The sequence below is a fragment of the Schistocerca americana genome, chromosome 4, assembly GCF_021461395.2.
Source record: "Schistocerca americana isolate TAMUIC-IGC-003095 chromosome 4, iqSchAmer2.1, whole genome shotgun sequence".
In the NCBI taxonomy this organism is placed as follows: domain Eukaryota; kingdom Metazoa; phylum Arthropoda; class Insecta; order Orthoptera; family Acrididae; genus Schistocerca; species Schistocerca americana.
Window position 1 is genome coordinate 349,732,986 of NC_060122.1, and position 20,179 is coordinate 349,753,164.

Consider the following 20,179-nt stretch of genomic DNA (forward strand, 5'->3'; position numbering starts at 1 on the left):
AGTATCGACGTTATCTCTGATATTACACGTAAATTCTTGAGACTTTGCGTAAAATATCGCCATCGTAATTCATCCCATAAGTACGTATAAAACGCAACCACAGCAACAAGTTATGGCAGTGAGATGCCGACGATGACGACGTAGGTTACTATCGAAACAAAACAAAAAAAAAAAAAAAAAAACGGAGAGAATGGCATCGCAGAAAATAACACTTCCTTTAATTTATGCGTCCTCTTTATTTTCCCTGTTTTGTTGTTTCTTCTTACAAAGTGTTTGAAATTTGTTTAGATTGTTAGATGCGTCGTCGTTGTTTTTGAAATACGATGTTTTACACCCTGAGTAATGATTGTAGATAAGTCTTGTAGAATAATTTCGCTGACAAATTCTGATGCTAGTGTAGATTTATTTTACAACGCTATAATTTTAGCCCATTTGCACAGGTAGGTAATTCATTTTGCTTGGTTATTTTTATATTTTATTCAGTTGGGTAACAATGTTGGATTTCGACTTCATTTTCCAGCAACAGTTAAAAAAATAATCTTTTTATTGGGATTGATACACATGGAGTCTCAAGTCACTGCGTTCTTACCCACAGTTTTGCCCACACCATTTAACATAATCAAAAATGGTGATTAACATCGATCCATTTTCGTTGCAGATTTCTTGACATTTTTGCCTCCTTTTGATGATACAGTATCCCGAAAAAATATGTAGAAGATATTTGTCCGTCAATAAAATATGACAGCTGAGCTGCGATCGCCACATTGAGCCAGTCGGTGCGTGGCGCGAGGCGCTTGGCTGGCAGCGTAGGCGCAAGCATCTGAGCGTCGCGGGTTGCCGGCCCTCCAGGGGATGAGGACCTCGCACAATGGGCGGCGATTAGGCGAGCTCTCTCAGTGTGCCACTGCTCCACTCGAGAGCCGCCTGTCACTGCCTTCTGTGCCTCGCACTGACTCGCTGCGGTCTCCTCACGAGGTGGTACTCAAACGGCTACAAATACACTGCAATGCAGCTACGTAACTTCACACGTGTCTTTCTTGGGTCGATGTGACAAACGACTGTGAGTTGAGTGCTTTGGTTAGCTGTTGTTAGTGATGATATTCCGTTTACGTGTTTGCATGACTTTGCTTTTTTGCGATTTCTGACCTGAAGAAGCTCCGTGTCGGAATAAAACATCGTTTTAAACTTTGGAAAACCACAGCAGAAACTCACCAAATCCAGTTGTTGAAGCAAGCTTTTGGTGACCACGCTTTAGGTCAGACAGAGACTAACGACTGCTAACACAGTTTCAGAAACAGGTGAAAATCAACTTATCACACAACACAACAAAAAATATTCAGAACGTGAGAGACTTGTTTCTGCAAGATCGAGGGCAGACCACCCACGGCCTCCGCAACACCTTGGAAATAAGTTATGGTGCATGTGAACGCTTTCTGTCGGAAGAACTGAACGTGGGAATGAATTCGGCGAACTTCGTGCCACGATTGTTTCAAGACGGTCAGAAGCACCATCGTGCGGAAGCCTGCAGAGAACTCGAACAACTGCTTCAAGACGATCCAAACTTCTATGCAGAGGTTGTCACTGTCTACGAAAGTTAATTTTACTGCTTTGGCTCTTAAACTGAGCAGCAGTCTTCACAATGGAAGAGTCCTTTTTCACCTAGGCCAATGAAAGCTCGACAAGTCAATCTGTCGTCGACGGGTTTGTAAATCCTTATCTTCGACCTTGAGTTTACATTTCTACCTCCGTATTTAAGAGAGCGTTTCACCTCCAGTCACTACGATTGGATACCCCTTCTTGACGGCTCTGAGTGATTCCAGTATGGACTGACAGTAGAGTATGCAAAGATTATTGTGTATTGTGGGTTATTTGTTTTAGATTTTTTGTATATTATGAGACATTTGCCAGTGTTTGCACTATCCATAATGCGCCTGGAGGTATTCTGGTGTTACATAACTGCTTTCTAATGTGATCCGAAATAATCATAGAGCTTTTTCAAGCAACAACAAATGTGTGATAATTGTTGAACTTTCGGAAGCCTTAACTCCTGAAGATGACGACGGTGATAGTTTTCGAGAGGTCGAGAACTGTAGCTCAATTGCGCTGTTCGAAACTTTGACGATTCATTCAATCATGGTACCGCGAAAGCCTTAGAGGATACATGATGTGATGTAACATCCGTAAACCTTGGAACTATTACTTTGTTCCAGTCACTGTTTTATATCATCAGCATGTGTGTCTGTGTTATCAATTGAATATCTGTTGCATGAAATGCAAGGTCAAACAAAAGAAAAAGGAATGATATTATGCCATTATATCCATGTTGTGTTCCCTTATGTATATTAATTGTATGTAAGTCTCCGTTACTTAAGTGTATATCTGTACGGGGTTTGGAACACGTTTACGTGCAGGCGCGCATACAAAGGGAGAGGAGATGGAATTAACCTTCCTTCTCCCCTCCTTCCTCCCACATTCACACAAGAAATTTTAGTAAAGGCATTTATGTTTTTACGGTACCTTTATCAGTTTCCAAGTTCCTCTGCCAAGTTTTGAAGACTAAAGTAATAAGAAAACTAAGAACTAGGAAATGGTAAGGATAAAGAAAATTACAAGCTATGTTTGCCACAGAACACTACCTTGTTCCTTACCTGAGAGACGGCTGACGTAGATAGGCTTGAGCCCTGACCGGCTGCAACAAACATTCCAACCAGGTGCTGACTGTGCCTGCAGACACAAATGGTTCAAATGGCTCTAAGCACTATGGGACTTAATATCTGAGGTCATCAGTCCCCTAGAACTTAGAACTACTTAAACCTAACTAACCTAAGGACATCACACACATCCATGCCCGAGGCAGGATTCGAACCTGCGACCGTAGCAGCCATGTGGTTCCGGACTGAAGCGCCTAGAACCCATCGGCCACAACGGACGGCTGCTGACGCAACAAATCCGATATGATTCTTGAGTGTACAGGTCGTACAGACAAATCACAGGAAACTGAGTAAGCCCAACCGGAAGGGAAAGATTCCACACTAAGAAAGAAATATGTGACTGGCTTCTCACATGTAGGCAGAAGCTACTGAAGCTGAATCTGACTACTTTCTCCTCACTTATGCGGTGGATTATCCACAGATTGCAGACATGCGTTCGTCATCGTAGACAGCCGCACACTTTCACATTGATAACACTAGATGTGGTCACTTAACAGGTGTACATAAATTCCGTTCCTTTGGGGGGTGGGCGAGGCGGGGGGGGGGGGGGGGGGGGGCTTGACGACAGGAAGGTCATCCGACCAGCCTCTATGACTAACATTGGAATACCCAGATCCTGTGAAAGTAGGGGATAAAGAGTAGGAAAAAGACTGAAACTTCCTGGTAGATTAAAACTGTGTTCCGAGCCGTACTCTACCTCGGGACCTTTGGCTTTCGCAGGAAAGTGCTCTACCAACTGAGCTACCCAAGCACTACTCACGACCTTTTCCCACAACTGTATTTCCACCAGTTTTAATCTGTTAGGAAGTTTCATATCAATGAATCCTCCGCTGTAGATTGAAAATTTTATTGTATAACAAGACTGTCGGAAAAGTCATAGGTCTCTGTGGCGCGTTAAAACTGTTGGTGACGGCAATCTACACTGAATGTAGGACCTTGGGTCCGCCCTTGCCTAAATGAATACAAAAATGAACAAACAGGTTACTCACAAGGTAGGGCCTGGGTGGACTGAAAGTGATGTGTGGCGCCTGGGTCACAATCGCGCTCGCGGCTAGGCGTGCCGCCTGACCTGCAGAGAAGGCGACGCATAGAGTCCACAAGACAAAATTCCAAGTGAGCTGTAGTGTATCAAGGGCAGGCGGGGAGCGGCCACTTGTCGCTCTCGGAATCGCGGCGTACGAATGTCAAGAACGCGGCTGGCGAGTTGATGAGGAGCGGCTTTGTTTGCGCAGCTCTCGGGCCACCTGTTAGCGCGAGGTTTTGGGAGCGCAGCAGGCGGCCTCTTTATTGCTATCCCTACAGCCCTAGCCCAGCCCTAGCCCTAGCGGCAGCGCCGGCCCTCGCGTCCGCGCCGCTGCGCCCGCAAGCGCAGTAATCTGGGCCCTACAGTGACCGCCGAGGCGCGCTCGAGGGCGCGGATTACGCTGCGTGCGTCACGCACCACGCAGCTCCTCCGCCCACTCCACTTCACTGCTCTCCATCTGAATTGGTGGTCAGAGGCGATAAACCGGGGCAGCCCCAGCAACGGCCGCTTTGGCTGTGCAGCCAAGAGCCGCGCACCGCAATGCAACTCAGTGCTCCCGCTCGGGCTTCCAAGCAACGTTGGGTGCCTACCACACCTACAGCCACTATTTGAAGGCGACGGCATCTTTCGGGTGGTCATCGTTGTGCATTTGTTTCCGTAAATGTTTTCATCACTGTCTCTTTAAATCATACTGTGTGATTCAGCTGCCCCCATCAATAGGCTCTATACAACCCACAACACATTCGAATTCCACGTACAAGATATTCACTTCTTTCGCTCGCTACGCTCAAACTATCATTCCCATAGAAAAAATTAACAGGACTTCTTTCTAGTAAATTTAATGTAGTTAACTTCTGCACTCACATACGTTTTCACTAGAGGTTTTAGTTTCCGAGTTTTTCAAGAAAAGCCTAACAAAGTGACTTTCGAAAGCATATGTCTTGAATAATTCGAAAACTACAGCCTCTAGCGAAAACGTATCCCAGTACAAAATTTAACTAGATTAACCATGGTGCGTAGCAAGCAAGAGAATATGAAAATCTCGCACGTGGTTTTTGAAGGCTCTGCGGGTTGCATAAAACCTATCAGTAAGGGCAACTGGATCACCCTGTATACGAAAAGCAAACAGCATAAGCGTTCAATGGATGAAGAGGAACCGAAATGAAACTTCGCGCTTTCAGAGGGTAATTATGTTATTTTATTCATTACATCATTGAGTCAAATTTACAAAGAACTTGGCAGTGAGAGCCCGCTTATCAGAATGATATTGTACCACACTTGGCCTGGATGTATGGACTTTTTCCGTTGCGAAGAGTAGCATAAAGCCGTTGTCTCCTCTCCTGAGGCAAGCTGGCCCACAGGAGTTGCAAATGGTCCTTGATATTTTCCATTATGGCACTGTCATGGAGCTTACGTCCAAGCTGGTTTCATATACAGTATGTTCTATCGTAGACAGACCTCAGGATCATGCTGGTCACTGGAGTACCTCATCATCACGTAGACAGTTCACAGAGACACGTGCCATGTGTGGACAAATATTTTGCTGTCGTAAGAAGCAAGATGAGTAAGACACGAGGAGGCAGGATGTCCCTGACGTCCCGTTGTACCGTCAAAGTTTCCTCAGTCACTGCCAGCCGTGACCTGGAGTTATTACGACGCCAGGAGTAACACCTCTGTGCTTCTCTACAACACTGAAAAAAAGGGACCTATCCTCAGATCAGCGCGATACTCACCGACGATGCTCCATCAGGATAGTGGCGAACTACTATTCAACGCTGAACAAAATACGATACCATTCGTCATCAGTCCACGCTTCCAACACACGGCAAAACTCAAAACGGCCGTCTGTATTGTGGTGCTAACGGAAGCCTACGCATCGAACGAAAATTCCCTATCCGACTGTTGCAAGTCTCCCATCAATGGTGAGGGACGACACAGAATGCCGCAGGAAGTTCATTAGTTGTTTTCGGGCTGGTGCACGTGTGAAAGGGTTAGGATGTGCCCGTGCACAATAAAACGTCCCCCCCCCCCCCCCCTTGCGATGGTCAGGCGTGGCCAACCGGAAGCTTGACAACCGGTATCTCTCCCCTTAGATCCAATCCTACGTGGGCCATTGTGACATCCGAATGTCCCACAGATGTGGATATTGTACGATTTGACTATCTCGTCAGATGGAGACACACACAATGAGGCCCCCTACAATCTCTGTCAGGTGCTGATAACGGTGTATCCCACGAGTATGGGGCATTTCCGCGTCTTCCACAGTGACCACTCGACACCCGCGCTGTTCGTGTCTGTTATACACCGTACGAGGACTGCTAACAATACTAAACATGAACATCACTAACGCTTTCTGGTGACCTTTTTACCTGTCACACAGAATTGCAACTCTAATGATTTACGTATCCCCTACCCCTCCCCGGTGGTGTGCACGTGTATGAAATTGCATTTATATCCGATCATGTCTCTGGACTCTTCAAATTTTTGGCAGGCAGTTTATCCCCATAAACTATTTATGAGCGTGGAGAGCTTACTTTTCAGATGAAGCAAACGGAAGCTACATCTTTTTTTTTTTTTTTTTTTTCGTAGTGTCTTGCTGGGTGCCGGCTTGCAACAGTACAGGCTGCATTCTAGTTCGTATCTAACTACCACCTTCCATTTTACTTGGCTTCTGGCCACGGATTTACGTCTTCCAATTATAAGTATTAATACATATTGTCATTTAAATCCCCCAACTTCCAGCATGTGCTGTACAACTATTGTACGTATATATAAGTAAGAGGTTAGAAATGTAATTACAGACACCAGCTTTGGTGACAAAATGGTCAAGGCGCTGAACTTGTGACACAGTTGTGACAATGGATTTGCATTCAGGTCTACAATGGCTCCAAACACCATCCAGGCGAATGGATCAGTCTTCTTGGTCAATTCCCGTAAAAGTAGCGCTTGTGCTCCATCTCCAATAGTATCGACGTCGACGATGCGTTAAAGCCTACCTATCTTCGGTCTTGGATATTTTGATCATCTTCTTTAAAATTTCCAACCTATTTCCTTAATTGCATCCACCATAGCACTTTCACCACTAATCTGTTAATTCTGGGTCTTCTTTTTCCTAGCCTTATTCCGTTTCTTCACAGGCTCGGCATGTCAACCTGGGTTTGGTAATGTTCTTGGTAGAGGGCGGCTGAGACCCCTTCCTCCAGACCCGCCTTCCTCCTTCCTGCCTTGGAGGTTTTGTTTACAATTACGAGGGGCGTTCAATAAGTAATGCAACACAAATGTTTCTGAAAGCAGGTTGGTTTTATTCAGAATTCCAATACATCGTATTATTCCCCATTCTTTTGGCTACAAAACCCTATTTTTCAATATGATCTCCGTTCAATGCGACAGCCTCACACCACCTTACTGTGCCTGTATGCACAGGTGGTACAAATCTACTCGTCGACGTCGGAGCCAACGGCTTGCTACATCAATAACCTTCCCATCATCCACCCACTGCTTCCCGCGGAGTGCATCCTTTGTTGGGCCAAACAGATGAAGTCGAAGGTGAGGAACCCAAAGGGTACAAACCTCTGAATATTCCAACTGGTGTGCTAGTTTGTCGGCACTGTCAACAGACACATTCCATTTGAGGACCGAGGTGCTTATGATCCGTCGATCACCTCAGGTGAGAGTATCCGCACGCTCGAACATTACCAGAATGCCAACTGTTGTCGGCCGGCCGGCGCGCGGAAGGTCGGACAGGTTTGCGCGATCTCATTGCAGTGATGACAGACGCCTCGCCCAATGACTCACCGCGGTTTTGTTCGCTGCAGGGTCTCCGTAGAGATTCTGCAAGCACCTATGTATCGCTCCAATGCTCTGATTTTCCGCCAAAAGAAACTCAGTGAGAGCTCTCTGCTTGGAACGCATGTCCGTTAAAGACGCCGCTTTGAAGGCTACGTACAGCGTCGCCATCTATTCGAACTTCATGTAATAATAGAAGCTGAAGCGGTAATATTCCACGACCTCCCACAACATATTCTGCAATTTTTCAACCGCAATCGGGCGAGAAAAAATTGTGTTGTATTACTTATTGAACGCTCCTCGTATACCAGATGACAGCCGAAACAATCACAGAAACTACGAGCGTCCTCTAAAAAGCAAGGATTAGATATTGCCTGTGTAGATAAAAATTTCCATAAATCTCATGTAAAACATTCTTTATTTGGCAGCTACAATAATTGTAATGCGAAGTAAGGAAAAATGAAGATGATCTACTAACAAAAATACGAGTAGCACACCAGTTAACACAGTAGATTTGAACATTTGTAAATAGGTGTAAGTTGCTTTAAATATGGATTGACTGTTGGCCCTGACGGGTTCTTGAAGTAAATATCGCCAACGACTAGTGTAGACCTCGGTCTACGCTTCAGACCCGTCTGTCCCGATTAACTTTATTTCGTATTCACATCGTTGGCCTCACCGCTTCACGGCATATCATCTTCCAATCTAACCTAGACTTCATCCAGTGCTACATATCAGCCTGCAACCCTGCAACCACAAATTAGATCATTTTTTGCGAGGAGAGCGTTGTCACACATTAACGTCATTCTCAGGAGAAACGTGAACATTAATTGATGCATAAACAGCAACGGTGACTGCTGACGGGGTTGCTGATCGAGATGGGCCGTAATGACTTTTATCAAATACTGACTGATCAATAAATTGGCTCGGCATCATGTCTACGCTAGAATGTAGGTTTCCTTGTAACTGGTTGGGTAAGTCAATTCAGAGACCTGAGGAAAACGATAGGTTTTATGACACAGTCGTAAAACAATTTGAAGTTTCATTGAAGATCGTTTTTATGAAATGATCTAAAAGCACTGAAATGAAATGCAAGGATCAATGGGGATGAAATCTGTCTAGATGTCGCGACATGAAATGATGTCAGTGCGATTTGTTCGAATATGCTCATCCTGTAATGTAATGAAGGTGTGGTGAATATAGATAGTCTGCGCCATACGGGACTCGAACTCGATTTCACAGTTGCCTTACCCATTAACCGTGCAGGCGTTCTCGGATAGCCTAATGCCTAAGCTCGGAATGACCTGAAAATGTAATTTAGAGTCCCTATCTGCCATAAACTTTCAAATGTCACGAAATATTCAGCACTGAACTCATTACCACACCTACACTCACTATCGAAACTACATTCATATGTGGTCTCAAGCGAAATATGCTACTGAACTGAGGTAGGGACGACGCAGCATATTATCTTGGATGAAAAATTGTCTATAGACGTGGATGTTACTTCGAGTCTGCTTCAGGGTAATCTATGGTGCACCATGTTGTATATTAATGAACTTCCAGATGATATAAATAGTAACCTCAGAAATTTCGCAGATGACACAGTTATCTACAATGAAGCATCGTCTGAAAAAAACCTGCACAAATGTTCAATCGGATCTTGATAAGATTTCAAAGCGATGCAAAGATAAGCAACTGGCTTTAAGTGTTCAGAAATGCAAAACTGCACTTTTAAAAAACGAAAAGCATAGTATCCTAAACTACAATGTCAACGAGTCACAACTGGAACAGGTCAACTCATACAAATACCTGGCTGTAACAGTTTGTAGGGATATGAAACGGAACGACCTCACAGGCTCAATCGTAGGTAAAACAATGAGCAGAACGCGGTTCATTTGTGAACTACTACGGAAATGTCATCAGTTTACAAAGACGAGTGGTTATAAATCACTCACCTGATCCATCGTGGAATATGTGTGGGACCCTTTCCAAATAGGACTAACGAGGGATATTCAATGTGCTGAAAGAAGGGGAGCAGAAATAGTCACAGATTTGTCTGAACCATGGAAAAGTGTCACAGAGATACTGAAGAAACTGAAATGGCAGACTCTTGAAGATAGATGCAGACTATTCCGAAATAACTTGCTTACAGAGTTGTAAAAACCATCTTTAAGCGAGGTATCTAGGTATGTACTATAACACCGTTCGTATCGTTCCCGCTGGCATCGTGAGGGCTACATTAGACATATAGTTGTAAAACTACCGTATGCTACTGCTAAGTAAGTGTAGTATACGGTGGTTTTCCCAGTATCCTTCGTCAGTTAAGATCGTAAAGGCGCACGTTAGGTGTGTTGAATACCTATTGGGCGTTATCCCATTTTTATCGTTTTTTTTTTTTTTTTTGTGCGATCATTGTCTTACTAAATTCCCCTGGAACTGCAAGCGGTCAGCCGTCTATAAACTACGTAAGGGTATACAGGGTGTTACAAAAAGGTACGGCCAAAGTTTCAGGAAACATTCCTCACACACAAAGAAAGAAAATATGTTATGTGGACATGTGTCCGGAAACGCTTACTTTCCATGTTAGAGATCATTTTATTACTTCTCTTGAAATCACATTAATCATGGAATAGAAACACACAGCAACAGAACATATCAGCGTGACTTCAAACACTTTGTTACAGGAAATGTTCAAAATGTCCTCCGTTAGCGAGGATACATGCATCCACCCTCCGTCGCATGGAATCCCTGATGCGCTGATGAAGCCCTGGAGAATGGCGTATTGTATCACAGCCGTCCGCAATACAATCACGAAGAGTCTCTACATTTGGTACCGGGGTTGCGTAGACAAGAGCTTTCAAATGCCCCCATAAATGAAAGTCAAGAGGGTTGAGGTCAGGAGAGCGTGGAGGCCATGGAATTGGTCCGCCTCTACCAACCCATCGGTCACCGAATCTGTTGTTGAGACTGAAATGTGCAGGAGCTCCATCGTGCATGAACCACATGTTGTGTCGTACTTGTAAAGGCACATGTTCTAGCAGCACAGGTAGAGTATCCCGTATGAAATCATGGCGGCGAATCGAGGAAGTACAGTACATACTGACGAAACTAAAATGAGCTCTAACATGGAAATTAAGCGTTTCTGGACACATGCCCACATAACATCTTTTCTTTATTTGTGTGTCAGGAATGTTTCCTGAAAGTTTGGCCGTACCTTTTTGTAACACACTGTATAATAAGCCTCACAACCTAAGGAACATTTTTATTCTCCATAATTATCCTCTTGTGCGTTACTTAAAAATAAGCATTATTCGTAGCAAAATTAAATTGTCAAATGTTTAATTTACATTACATTCGAAAACTTTTGATTTGTAACATGGAACAGGTGACTGTTTTAGTAAAACTAAAAAAAATTACAGATTTATCATACAGTGCTATAAAAGGCAAATTCCTCGAAAGAATGGTAAACAAAAAATATCAAATATCGCTTCAATACTTCGCCGAGCTTACATAATACATGTTTCTGCCATTTATAAAGAACTTCCAGACTCTTGTCCTTGTTTATGATGAAAAACGTTTTATCGAGTACAAAATAACAGCTATAACTGCACATTATTTTTCTCTGTTTGGAGCCAGTCATATAACACTTACGGAAACATATAAGCGATATTGGACAGTTTGATATGCTTTTATTACAAGATCTAGATTTCAGCCTTCGGCCATTTTCAACTGTTACACATGTAAAAAGAATTTCCGTGGTTTTTATGTTTGTGCACGTAAACCTGTACCTACATCAAAAGCAGTTCCTTTGGTTGCATAAAAGGGAAGAGTAATAAAACTTTATTACTAATAAAATGCAATTTATATTGTGTAAGTGTATAATATACATAATGGACTAACAATGAACGACTTAAGATTCTAACTGTGTGCAAAACAAAAAACAAAAAGAAGTCTTCCGCTCCCTGTTTCTCTCACACATTCATTTATGTTTCTTTCCATGCCAATGCTACCAATACTACAGGAAATAAAAGAGAAAGATACCGAACGGGGTAGAGCAGTAGTTAGCACACTGGACTCGCCTTCGGGAGGACGTCGGTTCAAACTCGTGTCCTGTCATCCAGATTTAGGTTTTCCGTGATTTCCCTAGATCGCTTATGGTAACTACAGAACCTTAGTTTTGGTAGGGCGCACCTCTTATTAGACTAATTACAGTGCGCACTTACGCTTTTAAGTAATTATTATTCTTCCCCCACTGCGTACGCGAGTGGAACGGAAAGCAGCCCTAATGACGAGTGCAATGGAAACCACCCTCTGAAATGCAATTCACAGTGGCTTGCAGAGTGCAGATGTAGACGAAGATGTATCTCCTTCAGCTCAGGCAGAGGAATAAACTTCATAACGTTGTGCCCAACACAGCTCCACCTGACACGACTGCAGAAGTCCTGCGGCCACGGCGCGGGAGGTCCTCCGCTTCCGCGGGGTCCGCTAACATCCGGCCCCGCTCCGCTCCTAATCCTCGCTCAGCTTCCGGACTCTGTAAAGGGCGGCTAACGGCAGCGACAGCCTGAAGGGCCCCGGAGTGGACGTCAGGTGCGGGCTGGAGTGTTTTCCGTGTCAACAGCGGCGCGCGCCTGTCCTGTCCAACTGCGCCCTGCAGCCAAACAGAAACACTCGAGTTGGCAGCACGCCGCTCCCTGCGACCACCGTCCGACGCGCAGCATAAATATTTGCAGCGCCCGCAAATAAATACACCACCAGCTGTCGCCTCACTACTGCAGGACGACGTCACAGCGCGGAGGACTTCAACTGGTCCAAGTCAGCACAGGTGCCACACTGGACACACCCATCGTGATCTTAGCGGAAATCCTTGGCGTTTGTTCTTCTACGTCTGCATCTACGTACATATTCCGCAAGCCACCGTAAGAAGCATGACAGAGGGTGCCTTGCATCACTACTAGTCGTTTCCTTTCCTGTTCTACACGCAAATGGAGAGAGGGAAGAACGATTATCAGCCACCGCAAGAGCCCTAAATTCTCTTATCTTCCTGGTCCTTACGGGAAATTACTTTGGCGGCAGTAGAATCGTTCTGCAGTCAGCTTCAAACGCCGCTTCTCTAAATTTTCTCAGTAGCTTTTCGTGAAAAGAACGTTGTAGTCCTTCCAGCGATTCCCGTTTGAGTTCACGAACCATGTCCCTAATACTCGCCTGTTGATCGAACCTTCCGGTAAAAAATCTAGCAGCCCGCTTCTGAATTCCGTCGATATCCTCCTCTAATCAGACATGGTATGAATCCCAAATACTCGAGCAGTATTCAAGAATGGGTCGCTCTAGTATTTTGTACGCGATCTCCTTTATGGACGAGCTACACATACCAAAAATTCTCTCAATAAATCGAAGTCGACCATTCTCTTTCTTCTGGGTCGCCCCTTAAGACTTCCTTATTGGTACAGTCGTAGCGGCCTTCCTTCCGATGATTTTTGACTGGTGTCGCTCTGAAACACACGTGAAACATTACATTAGAGTATCGGAAGGACAATTTCAAGTCGTTGGAGCGAGCGAGATGCTGTAGGGAAGACGTTGAACTCGCATTCGGGAGGACGGCGTTAAGAACAATTCGTGTTTTATATCCAATGGGATAAAAAAACTGTCGTAGATACATTCCTTCTTCCAGTGCCGACTTAATATTCTAGAATGCCGCAGCAGTTGTTCAGCTATCTTCTTTTGTATGTTAAGATGGACACACACACACACACACACACACACACACACACACACACACATATATGAAAAGACCACATCAACGTCTTTGCAATATGAGGGCATTTTTTTCACGGCATAAACTACAAAATGCTAGTAGGAAGTAAATACAGCTGCCGTCACCTCGAAGGTTAGTTGGAATACCGGTGCTTTATTAGGCGCTATCCTACTGAGGGTGAAATGCCCTTGCCTTCCTCCGATCTTTGAACTGATTTACCCAGCATATCGTAGGACAACTCACACTATTAACATGGATTTCATACCATGGTGCAACTTGGCATTATTCACATTAACAAATCGCTTTAAGTAGTTGAAAAAAAGCATTTAGTGACTGAAAAAAATTTAGGATCACACGCCGTACCTTGTGGCCGTGGTGGTACTTGGGGGGTAGAGCACTAGATTGCACTCTTGTGGTTCTAGATTCAATCCTTCCCTCCAGGAAGGCCCCAAATCCACTGAGCCTCCTGTCAAAATGAGTACCGGGGCCTTTCCCGGGGTTAAAAGACGGCAGGGAAGAGGTATCCGCCACCCCCTCCCCATCGTAGGGTCGCGGCGAATGGAAAGACTGTACCCTACCAGCAGGCAGTCGGCGACAATTATATCACGAGCTAACGTCACGGACCCTGTGCCTTTGGATTTGTAGTCTAGCATCTACTATCTCACTCGATGGGTCACAATACTAAAAGTCGAAGTACAAGTAAAGCCCACTAAGTACTTATACTGGCTGATTATAATTAAAGCGCAGCTACTTACGAAAGACAGTATGGGCTGTAATTACCGTATGGCAGCGAAACTTGGTAGATATTCTAAAGCGTTAATGTGAAACCGATTTACAGTGGAATAAAAAATAGCTCCAGTTTTGGCCACCACGTGCAAATATGATGCTGTGAATGCGAGAAAGACATATAGAAATGTTTCCGTATGTAATGGATTAGGAACGAGACGTGGGCAGAAAAGGCCAAACAAGTGAGAAAGGCATGACGTTGGTTTCATTACTAACTGCCGCTTACACAATTTGTTTAACATGAGTATCGATGACGTCGACGCGATACTGCATCCGTAAAAAGACGTGATCAACAGTTGCTCACAGCAGTTCTGGTGGACCAGCCGCTGTAGCCGAGCGGCTCTAGGCGCTTCTGTCCGGAATCACGTGGCTGCTACGGTCGCAGGTTCGAATCCTGCCTCGGGCATGGATGTGTGTGATGTCCCTTAGGTTAGTTAGGTTTCAGTAGTTCTAAGTTCTAGGGGACTGATGACCTCAGATGTTAAGTCCCGTCATGCTCAGAGCCATTTGAACCATCTGAGTTCTGGTGGAATCTGAGCAGCGTGTCAAAAATGACTCTGAGCACTATGGGACTCAACTGCTGAGGTCATTAGTCCCCTAGAACTTCGAACTAATTAAACCTAACTAACCTAAGGACATCACAAACATTCATGCCCGAGGCAGGATTCGAACCTGCGGCCGTAGCGGTCTTGCGGTTCCAGACTGCAGCGCCTTTAACCGCACGGCCACTTCGGCCGGCCAGCAGCGTGTCAGCGTGTTTCTGTATACTGGCCTTCACGTCAGGTAAAGACCGAACGTGTTACTGGTAATCGCGTTCTTTTAAACATCCCCAGAGCCAAAAGTCACATGGATTCAGATCAGGTGAACTTGCAGACTGTGGATCTGGAAAACCTCTGGGGATAACACATTCGTGGAAGGTTGCCTTAAGCCGATCTTTCACTAGGCGAGCGACATGAGGTGTTAGCCCCCACCGCATGAAAGCAGTGGTTTCCACACAGTTGCGCTCTTCCAAAACAGGAATCACATGCTGCACAAGGAGGGCTTGATAACGTGCATAGTTGACGGTACACCTGACGGGTCCTCTGGGCGTATTCTCTTCAAAGAAGAATGGACCGAGAATAAAGGTGGATCGAATCCACACCACACAGTCACATGTGGTGAGTGCAATGGCTCTCCGTGCACAAGACGCCGTTTAACAGTACCCAATATTCAGCAGTCCTGTGTATTCACTGCACCCTGTATGTAAAATGTGCCTCGTCCACAGAATATTGCGCGGGCCACTTCGATCCGTACCAGACGCTGAAGAGCAAATTCAGAACGTTGCTGCGGATCATGAGGTTTGAGTTGCTGCATCAAGTGAACCTTGCACGGGTACCAGTGTAATATATATCGCAATACTTTCCGCGCTGTTGACCATGGAATGGTCCATTCTCGTGGCACTGCATGAGCCCTAGCACTAACCGGGGACGTGCTGCATGGTCAGCTACGACAACAGCGACCTCGTCAATAACTTCCATCGATATACGACACCTTCCTCTTCCAGGCGCTATCCGTGGCTCATGCGTTATAGAAATTCATTATCATCATCATCTTTAAACCGTGTAATGATACCGGGCCTCTCCTCAGACTTTTCAGTCGGTTATACTTTCTCAATGAAGAACTATAATTGCTGCTGTTCACATAAAATAGTTTCACTAACAGCACATAGCCTCTATTCTCGGTAGCCATACTGTTCACTCACGTTATGACTTATCAAATGACAGCGAGGATGTCATACAAACAGTATACAGCGCCAGATTTGCTCCTGGTGGTCATAATTGAAACTAATTTTTTTTTTCTAGGGTATATTGGTTCCCCATTATCGCATTAGCTTATTTACCAAGTTTCGTTGCGAAGTGATAATTACAGCCTACACTGGAACTCCATGAGAAGCTGCACTAACCACTTAATATTAAGACACTCAGCGAGCATACCCAAACAAACTTTTAGTTGTTAACTACTGTTTATACGTTAAAATTATATTTGTAAAGTAATAAAGTCTACAGTTTGGGCTACCAGTGAAATGTACCACAAACATTTTCATTTATTTTATGTCAAAGTAAAAGAGAGGTAAATTGAATGTCGAAGGTAAAAATTACATTACTTGTGCCGATATCTACATCTACATCTACATACATACTCCGTAATCCACCATACGGTCCGTGGTGGAGGGTACCTCATACCACAACTAGAATCTCCTCTCCCTGTTCCACTCCCAAACAGAACAAGGGAAAAATGACCGCCTATAGGCGTCTGTACGAGCCCTAATCTCTCTTATCTTGGTGGTCTTTCCGCGAAATGTAAGTTGGCGGCAGTAAAATTGTAATGCAGTCAGTCTCAAATGCTGGTTCTCTAAATTTCCTCAGTAGCGATTCACGAAAAGAACGCCTCCTTTCCTCTAGAGACTCCCACCCGAGTTCCTGAAGCATTTCCGTGACACTCGCGTGATGATCAAACCTACCAGTAACAAATCTAGCAGCCCGCCTCTGAATTGCTTCTATGTCCTCCCTCAATTCGACCTGATAGAGACCTCAAACGCTCGAGCAGTACTCAAGAATAGGTCGTATTAGTGTTTTATAAGCGGTTTCCTTTACAGATGAACCACATCTTCCCAAAATTCTACCAATGAACTGAAGACGACTATTCGCCTTTCTCACAACTGCCATTACATGCTTGTCCCACTTCATATCGCTCTGCAATGTTAGGCCCAAATATTTAATCGACGTGACTGTGTCAAGCGCTACACTACTAATGGAGTATTAAAACATTACAGGATTCCTTTTCCAATTTTATTTCTAGTGTCACAATTTCAAAACTATGTTTGTGGGAGGAAATGGAGCTCCTCTATTCTGACGTTCACCGACGGAGACATGACGAGAGAGGCGAGGTCTTGACCTGTTGACGACTTGTGCAGCGGCATGCACACATGTGTCCTCGCTTTTAATGTACAGGTGTCGCGGCAGCAGTGGCGACCCGGACTTCCTCTTGGCGCCTGGGCCCGCATGTATGAGGGTGTGTTTCTGTGTGTGTGTGTGTGTTCCATTACTGTCGCAGATGTGTGGCCTGCACTGAAATGAGTTTTCCGCTGTCCGCAGGTCCGACCCCATGTGGCCCAACAGCCTGGCGGCCGGGTGAGTAGATTGCCTTCATTAGCCGACACGTGGCGCGCACGCGTCCGCATCGCCTGCCACGCTCTCTTGTTTGGCCAGCCGAGAGCCGCCGCCGCCGCTGCCACTTCGCACTCATCTAACCCCATCTCCAGCTGCGACACCTCGCCTTGCGCCGGCAATGAAGCTCGCACGAAAAATTTGCCAGCGCTCTTTGAGAAATACAGTGAATTAGCTTGCGTGCTGTTGTAGTCTTCAGACGAAAGGCTAGTTTCATGGAGCTCTTCAACTATTGAAAGATGACTATTGTGCCAGAGACGGCAGAGGACTGCGAAGATCAGTTAACGTAAAGGACGGTGTCTTGAAAACAGGTTACAGAACTATTTTTTAATAAATAGAAAATACTTTCCTAATGTTCTGCGACATATTATTTGGTCACGAACCGGCTTCTTAGGCCATTGTTAGGTGACAATTGAATCACACAAACACAGTTAAAATGGCCTGAATCCTACACTTATATTCCTTATAAGGGGCAATCAAATGAGAACAAAACACCCGCCACAGCGGGAATATGAAGTCAATCCACACAAATGTGATCACTATACGCGTTAAGGCTTTTGTCCCCCTGGGAAACAAGACAATCAGTTCTTGTTTCGTAGATGGCGGTCGGTCACTGACGGATCCACAGCCACACCAACTCTTGCATTTCCTCGTCCGACTGAAACGGACGTAAACACATGTCTTTTTCAGGTCACCGAAGATGTGAAAATCACACGGTGATAGATCCGGGCTGTACCGAAGATATTGCGGTATTTCCCAACTAAATCGCTGAAGCGTAGCCGTCCTTGTGCAGTTGGCAGTGTGGTGGTGGGCGTTAACAAGCAACAGAATGATTTCATTCAGTAGCATTCCTGGGTGTTTTGACTTTATAGCGCGTCGTAGTTACTGCAAAGTGTCTTCATAGCGCTGCGCATTGATTGTGGTCCCACGCACGATGATCAGAAAGAGAGAGAATGGAGGAGATGGTCTAAGAGAGGGAACAGAGGGATGAAGAGACAGGGAGAGTGGAGAGGAGGAGATAGTTAAGAGTGGGAAGATGAGATGCACAGACAAAGGGAGGAAGAGGTAAACACAGAGAGTGTGAGGAGGAGATGTTCAATACATGTGTCAAATCTACAAGTGGGTGGAACTGTGGGGAACACACTAGTATATATATACAAAGCAGTTTGGATGTATGTGTGTATGTACGTCTAAGATTTCCCAAACATCAGGATCGATTTCAACCGAATTTGACAAACAGATAGCAAACTTCATGAGTATCAGTACTGTGTGGTTTACAACTCTCTAGCTTCAGCAAGAGCAGAGATACGAGCAGTAATTGGCTTTCTGCCAGTGGGCCCTTGAAATATAGGCTACCCTGCATGACAAAATTGTATTGAGAATAGTATCAGCCTGTTTCATTAACCTGTTGTGCAGAGGCTACACAAGCAGATTGGTTTAGATAGGTAGAGGAGGGCCTGACAGAGAGGGGGGGGGGAGGAGGTGATGGATAGGGAGAGAGAGGGCAGGAGGGGATGGACAGAGAGGAGACAGAGCAGGGGATAGACAGAGAGTGGGGAGGGAGGACAGAGAAAGGGAGAGGAGGAGATGGTAATGGAAAGGGGGAGAATGAGATTGATATAGATAGGGGGAAGAGGAGATGGACAGAGAGAAAAGTGGGAGGACATGTAGATGGCAGAGAGAGGGAAGAGAGATGGACAGAAAGACAGTGTAGGAGGAGATGAGCAGAGAGAAGGCAGAAGAGATGGGCAGAGAGGGGGAGAGGGGGGGAGATGGGTAGAGACAGTTGGGAGGAGGAAGGCAAGGAAGAAATGGACAGAGAATGGAGAAGGTTAAGGACAGAGATGAGAGATGAAGGAGACTGCGAGAGAGATGGGGGAAGGAGATAGGCAGACGGTCCAGGTGGAGTCTGACCAAGAGTGGGGCGGTGGAGGGGGGGGGGAGAGAGAAGGAGATGTGCATGACATTTGCGCAAATGAACGCACAAGCGAGTGAAGCTGTTGCTAGTAAATGTATATCACTGCACATAAATGATAGACTCATTACTCCTCCAATACAGTATTGGCAATAAGTCACCGAAAACAATAACAACCGAAAGTTACCTAGAGGTAACCTTCTGGAGTGACCTAAAGTGGAATTATCGTATACAACTAACTGTAGAAATACCAGATGGCAGACTGAGATTCAATGAAATAATCCTAAGGCAACGTAATTCATCTGCAAAACAGTAACTTTCAAAACTCAAGTACTACTGATTGTTGAGTGTTAACATTAATACAGTAATTCGTGAAGATACAGAGAAGAGCTGTGCGTTTCCTCAGAGGCTTGTCTAGTAAGCGCAGTACGGACTTGCTCATCACACTGCAGTTGCAGACGTTACAAGAGAGGGTCCGTGATCACAGAGATGGTTACTGTTAAAATTCTGAGAGTACGTTCAAAGAAAAATCAGTCAACATGTTGCTTCCTGCCACAAATGTCTTGCTAAATGACTGACGAGACTGCCAGAAAAATTAGACCTCATACAGGGTTTTTTGACAACCTTTCTTTCCATGCACCATCAGCAAACGTAACAAGAAAGCGGAAAAGGGATAATGCTACTAGAAACACCCTCCGTCACTTATCTTGGAGTATCTTGCAAATACGCACGTAAATGTAGACTCCGTCATGGTACATTATGAACTTCAGAAAAAAAGACACGTCCATTTTATCGTCTAACTATGGTAACGCTGATACTTACAAAGTCTTCTGCCAATTTCAGGAATGTTCCTAAGCCTCGGTTGTCCGTAATACAGTTCGATCGAAAGACGAGCACATAAAAATGAGATTTTCTGTAAACAGGATTTGCACTGGATTCGTACATTCAGCCACCGCAAGACAGCACCATAATTGTTAAAAACAAACGAAGATT

The 20,179-nt window shown here is 45.0% G+C and overlaps 1 protein-coding gene across 1 annotated transcript in view; it reads left to right on the forward strand.

Annotated features, from left to right (window-relative positions):
* The window catches only part of LOC124613476 (homeobox protein OTX2-B-like), a 325,801-nt gene that overhangs the window by 115,065 nt on the left and 190,557 nt on the right, over window positions 1-20,179 (forward strand). Inside the window, exon 2 of the mRNA XM_047142182.1 lies at window positions 17,200-17,235. Coding sequence (XP_046998138.1) covers window positions 17,200-17,235 — 36 coding nt within the window. The remainder of the gene's footprint in view (window positions 1-17,199; window positions 17,236-20,179) is intronic.